The sequence below is a fragment of the Anabas testudineus genome, chromosome 10, assembly GCF_900324465.2.
Source record: "Anabas testudineus chromosome 10, fAnaTes1.2, whole genome shotgun sequence".
NCBI lineage: Eukaryota > Metazoa > Chordata > Actinopteri > Anabantiformes > Anabantidae > Anabas > Anabas testudineus.
In genome coordinates this window covers 10,963,898-10,973,127 of record NC_046619.1, presented here as the reverse complement: position 1 = coordinate 10,973,127, position 9,230 = coordinate 10,963,898, and the positions used below count along the sequence as shown (strand labels likewise).

At 42.3% G+C, this 9,230-nt stretch overlaps 3 protein-coding genes across 3 annotated transcripts; 2 read left to right on the top strand and 1 right to left on the bottom strand.

Moving 5' to 3' along the window:
* The first annotated feature begins 435 nt into the window (after window positions 1-435).
* On the top strand, window positions 436-2,078 carry tomm5 (translocase of outer mitochondrial membrane 5 homolog (yeast)). Its single transcript, XM_026357901.1, has 2 exons — window positions 436-662; window positions 1,768-2,078. The coding sequence occupies exons 1-2, from the start codon at window positions 542-544 to the stop codon at window positions 1,800-1,802; spliced, it is 156 nt and encodes a 51-aa protein (XP_026213686.1). The 5' UTR covers window positions 436-541; the 3' UTR covers window positions 1,803-2,078.
* A 954-nt stretch (window positions 2,079-3,032) lies between these two features.
* Window positions 3,033-5,189, top strand: LOC113160748 (zinc finger and BTB domain-containing protein 5-like). Its single transcript, XM_026358155.1, has one exon. The coding sequence runs from the start codon at window positions 3,165-3,167 to the stop codon at window positions 5,187-5,189; it is 2,025 nt and encodes a 674-aa protein (XP_026213940.1). The 5' UTR covers window positions 3,033-3,164.
* Window positions 5,190-5,542: 353 nt separating this feature from the next.
* Window positions 5,543-8,991, bottom strand: grhpra (glyoxylate reductase/hydroxypyruvate reductase a). The gene is made up of 9 exons (XM_026357065.1): window positions 8,749-8,991; window positions 8,359-8,489; window positions 7,662-7,734; window positions 7,458-7,574; window positions 7,257-7,345; window positions 6,981-7,082; window positions 6,650-6,785; window positions 6,382-6,512; window positions 5,543-6,296 (listed from the first exon to the last, which is right to left on the bottom strand). Exons 1-9 carry the CDS (start codon window positions 8,832-8,834, stop codon window positions 6,175-6,177), a joined length of 987 nt encoding a protein of 328 aa, XP_026212850.1. The 5' UTR covers window positions 8,835-8,991; the 3' UTR covers window positions 5,543-6,174.
* Between the last annotated feature and the right edge of the window lie 239 nt (window positions 8,992-9,230).

The window sequence follows — 9,230 nt, the reverse complement described above, 5'->3', positions numbered from 1 at the left end:
TGCATTGCTGCATTGTAAATAGACTCTGTGTCAAGTTGTGACTAAACTGTATATTTCAAGTGTCCCCTAGTGGGTTAATTTGGGAATGCCTATTTAATTTCCCATAAATTGACTAATGGTTAGAACATTACGTTTTTATAATTATTGCTATTTTTTCTCAACAACATATTTTACCCTTCGACTTAATTGGCGATGCGCATTATGTTATATCATAAAGGATTAGATAATTTTATATACCTCTTCATTAACAATACGTAATAAAATATATATAAATATATGTTTAAGACATAAATATAATAAGCTTTAAGACTCGTCTATTTAATTTATGGATTTATTATCAGGCTATAGTCAGATCAAATATGCCACATTTAATTTTTGCCTTTGGTCTCCGTGCGGTTTGTCCCTCTGTGCGCGCCGTCGACAACAACTTCCGTTGTTGCGTGTTTCCGGTGTAGGTTTTTTCATCCACGCTCTCCGGACGCCGGATTTTTCAGCTCTAAATACAAATTGAAGAACAGGATCCTGTAAAACCACTGTGACAATGTTCAAACTGGAAGGACTCGGACCTAAGATGGATCCGGAGGAGATGAAGAAGAAAATGCGACAAGATGTGATCTCGTCTTTACGAAACTTTCTTATTTACGTCGCCCTTCTCAGAGCCAGTGAGTTCAGGCACATGACATTGAAATCCAGCTAAATACTAGTGATTCTAACATTTTACTGACTTTACTGGTATTTAGGACGTTGTCACTTTATGCACATGATGGCCAATTTATACACTATGTAACTTACTGTTTAACACTTTATAATCACCTCTATTTCTGCATAAATGATGTTATAGCATAAATATACCTAAAACCTATTTAAACTTTAAGTCTAATCCTAAATAACGAGAATCCAATTATACAATAGAAACACGTGTTCACCCCACCTATCTATTTATTGTGGAAAATTATCCAGTCTTACATATTTGTGTGGGCAAAGGTATGTGAACCATATCAATTAATTTAACGAGTTCTGTGTTTTATTCAATAGGATGATGATCACATGTGACTCTGGGAGGTCCTCCTTTATTTAAAGTAGAGAAATATAAGTCTTTACTATCAGAATCTGAGCTTGAGAACACAAGTTTTTGAATGAGTTCAAAATAGAGTTCAAAATCATTTCCAAAGAATCTGGACTCTACTGGTCGACTGTCAGATTATTTACCAATGGAAATCATTCAACACCACAGTTGACCTCCCCAGAAGTGACTGACCAGCAACAATAACACGAAAAGCAAAGTTTGTAATCACAAGGAACCCCAGCGTAACATTAAGGAAACTAAAGGCAGTGGTTAAAATCAACATTCATTCGCCAGATTCATCAGGAGTGAAAAACAGTGGTGGCAGGATTATGATTTGTGTCTGAAACAAGGTGTTTTTCTATGAATTTTACAATGAACTAGTAAATTCTACAGGTAAACATGAAGGTATCCATCAGTTAACTGAAGCTAAGCTGAAAAAGGATCCTACAGTTGGACAACGACCCTAAACACACGAGTTGTTCGACCAGTTACTGAAGGCACAGCTTCTCATTCTTTTGCCTCACGTGAATATTTAGGATTTACTAATTTTCCACAATCAATAAATAAATGGCTGATGTTTTGTCTTGTTCGTTTAGGTTCCCCTATTATTCTCTTTTCAGGACTTGCAAGAAAAGACTCAATCTAAGCTTCAACTCTAAAATCCTCTCCTCGTGTAATTTGTGTTTTGTCTTTGTTTACAGCTCCATATGTGTTAAAGAAACTCGACAGCATATGATTGAAGAAGTTGGTTTGTTTTTTCCTCCATCCACTGAGAGTTCACTGCGTCAGAGTCGGTGTCAACCATCATGAGCAGACAAATGGGGCCATCACAGCACATCCTGTGGAAGATGATCAGCGTCTGTCCATCTCTGCACCGGATAAACCAACTTGTTTTCACTTCTAGTCTTCTTCCTGGTTGTAAAATATTTTGAATTTGTTTGTTAAACGTCAAAGTGTGATAGTGTGTATGCCTTTTGTGTCATGCAATTAAAGGAAAACATGTTGAATCAGTTGGCTGGTTTGAAATATGTAACTGTTATCGGCTAGATAGTAAATGTTCAGCACTGCTCACAAACAGCACATATCGACAATCAGCAGGAAAATTTGACTAAATCTCTGTTTGAATACATATATTAAATGTATAGTAATGGCACTATAAGCTGGGAACTGAATGTTTTTAAATGTCATAAAATATATATTAAACATTTCCAATAACTGTCTCACCGGCAGCAGAAAACCTATATATTATATATTTTTAATGTTGATGATAAAGTCTGCATCATAAATTTACAATGAGTCTACAAAATCTATCTTAACTGCAGATCTCAGTTGCAGTTACTCAAACATATACATACATCTCAAAGAAAAACTAAGAAAAAGTGTTGTGCTCTAATTGTGACTATTTTTTTTCTTTGTTTTTTATTTTTATATTTAGACCTGCTGGGACTCATTAGTATATCAAAGAAATGTACTTCACAGCATTTACATGGTCAAACTGACTGCACGCAACAGCTTTTAAAGAAATAAGGTTAACATATATGTAGCAGTTGTTAAAAATAATAGTACAATAACAGATTTGCAGGAAAAATGTGAGCTGCACTTTGGCAGGTTCACCACCGGGGGGCGGTATTTTATTGTAAGGCTTGATGAGACTACAAGTGATTGAAGCGACGACAGCGGCGACAATGAACCGTGCACATCAATAACGACAAGAAAAGCTACTTTTTTTTTGAGCATCCGTGAGTAACGACAGTAGAAGAAGGAGCAGATGTGCGGACAGCGGGTAGTTTCTGGAAACAAAGCCCGAATTGGCGCCGCATCCCTTCCCGTTATTGTTGGACTAGGTCCGCCCATTCTCTAGAGCATCTCTAGGAAACCTGCAGACAATGAACCGCTCCACATCCCGCTGGAGGTAGGCTGCTGTCAAAGTTTGTCCCTCACTCTGATGCCATTTTGAGCAGCCGAGACGTGGATAACGAGAGGGTTTTTTTTTTACAGCACTGCTCCTGTGCAGCTGGCTCGTTTCTGACAATGACCCTCGTTGTGTTATTGTATTGGAAGTTGCACCACGGATATCTGTAACATTCAATAACATCAGATGTCACTGCCTATTATGGACTTCCCAGGTCATTTCCAGCACGTTTTCAAGCAGCTCAACCACCAGCGCCTCCATGCTCAGCTGTGTGACTGTGTGGTGGTGGTTGGAGGCCAGAGCTTTCAGGCTCACCGCTCCATCCTGGCAGCTTGCAGCTCTCACTTCAGAGCTCTCCTGTGCTCTAATGATGGTGCCGATGAGGGTGGAAGACCAGGAGCTGACAGAGCTAGAGTTGGGGTCCCCAGTGTGATGGAGCTAGATGCAGAGGTGGTGACCCCTGATGCCTTCTCCACCCTGCTAGACATGATCTATACATCCACCCTCTCCCTGGGGGCCTCCAATGTGATGGATGTGCTGTTGGCAGCCTCGCATCTGCACCTCAACACTGTGGTGAAGGCTTGCAAGCTCCACCTCTCAAGAAAAAACTTCCCTGCATCACCGCCTAAAGGATGGAGGTCAGTGCAACAGCAGCAGCACAGTCCCCCTTCACAGGCGGAGATGTCTGCCTCACTTCAACAGGTGACATCTGCCATGGAGGAGGACTTAGATGATGATGGGTTGGGTGTGGAGGTGAGCCAGTCAGGTGGGGTTGAATATCTGGGGGTGAGGAAGACATTCAGTGGCGAGGAGAGTGCACCATCGAAGCATAAACGAAAGTCACAGGAGGACAGGCTCAGTGGCAGAAAGAGGTCCTGCAGGCTGCCTGGGGAAAACTATAAGGAGTGTTCACCGACCGTAACTAGGAGCACCTGTAATACAGAGGAGGGAGGAGACGAGCTGCTCTCCCCAGACTGCCTCAAGACAAGTGATGGACTCTGGGAGAGCCGAGACAATGAGGAGCAGGAGGTAGAGGAGAAGTACGAAGCAACCAAGGGAGAGTCAGAGGAGATTCAGGTGCCGAGTCAGTCAGACAGCAGCACCGGACACGTAGGTGCATTTGAGAAGGATGGAGACACAGATGGAGACACTGTGGTCAAAGTAAAGGTGGGAGAAGAAGGAGAGGAAGAGGGAGAGCAGCCAAAAATGCCGTTGATTGAAGTGAAAAAGGAAAATCTGAGCTCATACTCCCCAGATTTAGACACATCACCAAACGATTCTCCTCCAACTCCGCTACAAGGCTGCACAGACAATTTGAATGCAGAAATAAATGAACAGAAAATCACCACAGACTGTCCAACTGAGGGAGACGTGAGCTCTTTCCAGTCACAGCTGTGCACAGATCTTCATCCTGAAGCACAGAGAGATGCTGGAGAGCTGGGTGAGGAGACAGTAGACGGTGATGGCCTGGACAGCCTATCGGAGCTGGCCTTTTCCTGCTTCCTCAATCCCAGTAGTGAAAGTGTAATGGGGGCCCTTGATGAAGAAGACAGCCTCGCTAGCCTCACAGCTGCTGCCACCGCTGCTGCTGCCGCCAGTGACGCAGGCGATCCTTCCACTGCTCAGTCCACTGATTCCTCCTCTGTTGTTTTCCCGGTAACATCCGTCCCCCTGCAGCAGCTTCTTCCGACTCAGAGCCCCGGCTTTAGTGACACACTCATCCTCCAGCCCACCCAGAACTCCTTAGCTGGGTTTCTCAGTGGCATCAGACCTGGTCTCAGTCTGGAAGCCTCTGTCGTCCAGTCCAGGGCGGTGAAAAGCTCAGGAGCAACAGCTTTTCGTCGCATCGCACCCAAAGTGCCATCGGGATCAGAAGCCGGCGCAGATCCTTCCTCTTCTTCTGGTGCTGCAGATCGGCCGGCACTAACCATGGCTTCAGAGGATGTTCTGTCCAAGTGCAAGAAAGCCGCGGCTGAAGATCACGTGCTGCTGGTGGAAGGGGAAAAGAAATACGCCTGCAAAATCTGCTATAAGACATTCATGAACCTGACGGACTGTAAGAAACATATTCGAGTCCACACAGGAGAGAAGCCCTATCCCTGTCCAAAGTGTGGCAAACGCTTCAGCCAGTCCTCCCACCTGTATAAGCACTCGAAGAACACCTGTCTAAACTGGAAAGACAGTCAATCATTCGCAGACACTCTGCTCTAACCATTGCTTGACACCATTCCTTGAAAATAAGCACTCTCTGAACTTGATTGTTTTTTAGCTCAAACACTTTCACAATCACTTTTATTTGATGTTACCTGAAATCAAAATCAATTTGCTAATTTATATTTGAAGTTAAAGTTTTAAGTTTAATGTTTAATGTTTGTCCATGAAATGAAACATCATGAGATAACTTGTTCTTTTTGATTGCTGTGTTAAGAGTGATGTGAAAAATAATGCACTAATTTCTATTGATATTAAAAATATATATTTTTAGAATGAGGCACCTCACAATTTTTACTATCAAATGAAGCATCGTTTTTTATGCTTCAGAACAATCACGTTACACACAGAACTGGAGTGATGTACTGTTTTTAATAGTGGACATGGAGAGCGTTGACATAATTAACATAAAGTGCCTTTAACCCTTATGACAAACATTACATTTAAAACGAGAGCTTTAACCATCCACTGATGTTATTGTGGATAGTCATTAGGTGGTTTTGAAGTAGTCATTTTAAATGCAAACGAGAAAAGGTTTTCACAGTTCACCTGCACATTTTCCACATGATAAGATTTAGCATTTACGGTACAGTGCGTTTTCATCTGAACTAAAGGAGTGTCAAGGAGTGCAGCTGGTTTGTTGGCTAGGTTCTTGTTTAACAACTTGAATACAGTGCATGACCAAAATGACTAAAGCTTGCACTCAGTGTTTCCTTCCTCAAAAATGCACATTATACTGTGTTAAAAGTGCGATTCTGTGTAACTGTGACAGCATCTAGTTAACAGAAAGGCTTTAAACATGTATCTGAGCAAGGCTGAACTACATTCGTATTCTTACTACTCTCTTCAACCTTTCTCTGCTCTGATCTTACATCAGACACTATAACCACATCAGTACGTTACTACTTTTCTTCATTCTACCCTAATGCATTAGTGCTTTCTCTCATCCTGGCTGTAGGTAGGCTCAGTGGCACAGTCTCAGTCTCTACAGGGTGAGTTCACTGGGCATGTCTCTGTGCTGCAAACCACCCAGCAGGTTCCGGGCTGCCAAGTCCGACATGATGCCTCTTGTGGAGTAGGTGGCACTGCCGATGTGTGGCAACACCACTGCACGAGATAAGAGAGGACAGGAAATAAGAAAGCAAAGTGGGAAAACTATTGCAACTACATATTGCACATCATGTCTACTCACCGCAGTTTTTCAGAGTAACAAGAGGGTGGTTTGTTGGGAGTGGCTCAGGTGTTGTGACATCGAGTCCGGCTGCTGCTATCTGCCCACTGCTCAAAGCCTCATACAAATCCTCCTGGTTCACCACAGCCCCTCTGAAATGAGCAATTCACCACATCTTCACCATGGTGCATTTTAACAGCACTTCACAAACACATGTGCTAACTGTTCACATACAAAACAAAAGCCAGTTGGTGCCGAGTGCATTTCCCAATCAACTTTTGAGGTCTACCTGCTTGTGTTGATGAAAACCGCTGTGTTTTTCATCTTGCTGAAGAAAGCCTTGTTACACAACCCCTGGGTTTCTGGTGTCAGGGAGCAGGACACAACTATGAAGTCGCTATCAGACACAAGTGTGTCCAGGGGTACTGCTCCACACACAGATGATATGGTAAAAGAAATGATAAAAGAATGAACACATAGGGTAAGGAAAAGTAATGAAGTATGCAGATCTTGTTTTTATTTCATAGTTTTTTAACATTTTCACTTCTTCTGCTCTGCGCTTTATATGTCACTATGCTCTTAATCAACTCCCTTTCTCTGTGTAGGTGTCTCTTTCTTACCAAACTCTCCATTCACCTCAGCAGCGTGGGACTTGGCTGTTCTTCCAGAATATAACAGTCTCTTCACACCAAATGGCAAAAGTCTCTTAGCAATGGCCAAACCTGAACACAAGCACAATCTCTTCTTCACCTATGAACAGGTCTTAAACTTTATAATGAGTATAATATCAGATCGATATGCGTCAAGATGCAAGTTAAATATGACAAGAACAAGTTTTCCTCGTTATGTATTACATCCTATTATACTGAAGTTGCAGTACCCGGACACGGACTTACCAATGCGTCCCAGTCCAATGATTCCTACTGTACTGCCAGAAAGACCATACCCACATAACCATAGAGGTTTCCATGAGCTCCAGCCACCACTAAGGGAGACGAGAAAGGACTGTATGACCATTGTGTGGCACAATTAGGACTGTTTTAATTTAAGAAGACAATTAAAGAAGACATTGATGAGTGGAACTTGGTGAAACTAACTTTTTGACCTCCTCTACTCCCTCTGGTAACCTGCGAGCAGTGGCCAGCAGCAGAGCCACAGTCAGTTCTGCTGTGGCGTCAGTCAGCACATCAGGAGTGTAGCCAACACGAATACCACTGATAAAAACACACAGCAGTAAAACTTAGAAACCTTGCAACACTTTGTCATAGCAATAAAAAATCTGTTTTATTAGTGTAGCTCACCGTTTTTTTATTTCATCAATAGCCAAGTGGTCAAATCCCACTGACAGAGTGCTGATTACTTTCAGGTTTGGCCCTGAAATAAAAGACAGAGCAGCTAAAAATTTCAAATTTACACAAGAGATCCATTTGATCAACAGACTGGTCAAGACTCCTACCATTCTTTATTCTTTTCATTTGACATAAAGCAATTTATTGATCAAAACAAAAGATTAATATGTACTACAATACAATCACAGTTGCAGCCCTAGGTTTAAGTGGCAGATCTTTCACTTGGTAAAGCAATACATCAGTGAATGAGTCTATAGTGAAAAAAGATAAACTTCAAATCAAAAGACTGCTGTTGCACTATGGCAACGGTAATTTACGCAGTATATAAAGTCCATAGTCCATAGTGCGATTTACTTTTAATATTGTTTATTTATCTAGAAGCAAACAAGCGTAGGAAGATCAAACAAATTACAGCTCCTGCTGCTTCTTTTTTCTGGTAAAAAAAACAAAAAAACACAGGGCCTCTCCATAACATGCTGGTTCTGTATATGTCTACCTATAAGCCAAAAGTGCCCACAGTACTGCCCCATCACTACAAACTAAAACTGAAGAAATAACTAAATAATGTTCAATAAATATCTCTATCTAAAGTAACCAAATACTCAAACAAGTATTGGTCGTTAGGTCCTAAGCAGACCAGGAGGAGTACCTGCAGCATCCAGAACCTCAGCATCAATCTTGTCTGACAGCAGACACAAAAGCCCGTGAGCCCCCTGCACACCTTTGAGGAGCTCTGACCTCGGCACAGGTTCATCTGAGTCCCACAGAGACACCTCACACCTGTTTGCGTGAAAACAGGAAAGAACCAAATGAACAAGGTGGCATGTCGTTCACTCATACAGGCTGATTTCGGTATGAGGGCTTTACACTATGATAAAACTAACTGTAAGGGTGGATGTATGTGATCCTAGCAGCACCTTCACTGCCCACTGATTGTTAAATGTTGTTGGCTAGAAGTGTGCAACATGAAGCAAAGCTTAATCATTAATTTTACATATGACCATGCAACATTTAACTGACTGTGAAAAACACTTCATACACTCCAGCTGCAGACAGGATCTTCATCCCCTCCGGCGGGATGCGCCTCGTCACGAAAATCTTCATGAGTTTTCCAACTGTCTGCATACAACTGTACGACAGGAGTTAGTTCTAGTCCTCCTCGGACTGCTGTGGGGTGGACAGGTGTCCTGTGACTCTGTCCACACTGGTCCAACCTCCGATATCTGCAGGTGACTCACAGTGAAACTACACCGCAGCTTCACACGCTTCTCCGCACACCAGGAAGTAGATCGCGGTACTGCGCTTGCGTGAAGTCGTAGCTGTATTAACCCTAATGTCAGCGTATCGGTTTCACTATCTTCGTTGTTATTTCTATTTAAAGCAGGTATACTGTGATGTCAGAAAAGGAAAGGGTGCATCTTAGTTTGGCGTTGTTGGTTATAAGCAAGTTTAAAAATAGCTGTGAAAAGATGTAAAAGAAGTAAATCAACACATTGACACATGCATTCGTGTCATTCAGCC

Coding starts and splice junctions, on each gene's coding strand:
- tomm5 (XM_026357901.1), top strand. CDS start 542: ATGTTCAAACTGGAAGGACTCGGACCTAAGATGGATCCGGAGGAGATG. Junction 663..1,767: donor CGTCGCCCTTCTCAGAGCCA/GTGAGTTCAGGC, acceptor CTTTGTTTACAG/CTCCATATGTGTTAAAGAAA.
- grhpra (XM_026357065.1), bottom strand. CDS start 8,834: ATGCAGACAGTTGGAAAACTCATGAAGATTTTCGTGACGAGGCGCATC. Junction 7,346..7,457: donor GGAGTAGAGGAGGTCAAAAA/GTTAGTTTCACC, acceptor CGTCTCCCTTAG/TGGTGGCTGGAGCTCATGGA. Junction 6,513..6,649: donor GTTTTCATCAACACAAGCAG/GTAGACCTCAAA, acceptor TGCTCATTTCAG/AGGGGCTGTGGTGAACCAGG.
- LOC113160748 (XM_026358155.1), top strand. CDS start 3,165: ATGTCACTGCCTATTATGGACTTCCCAGGTCATTTCCAGCACGTTTTC.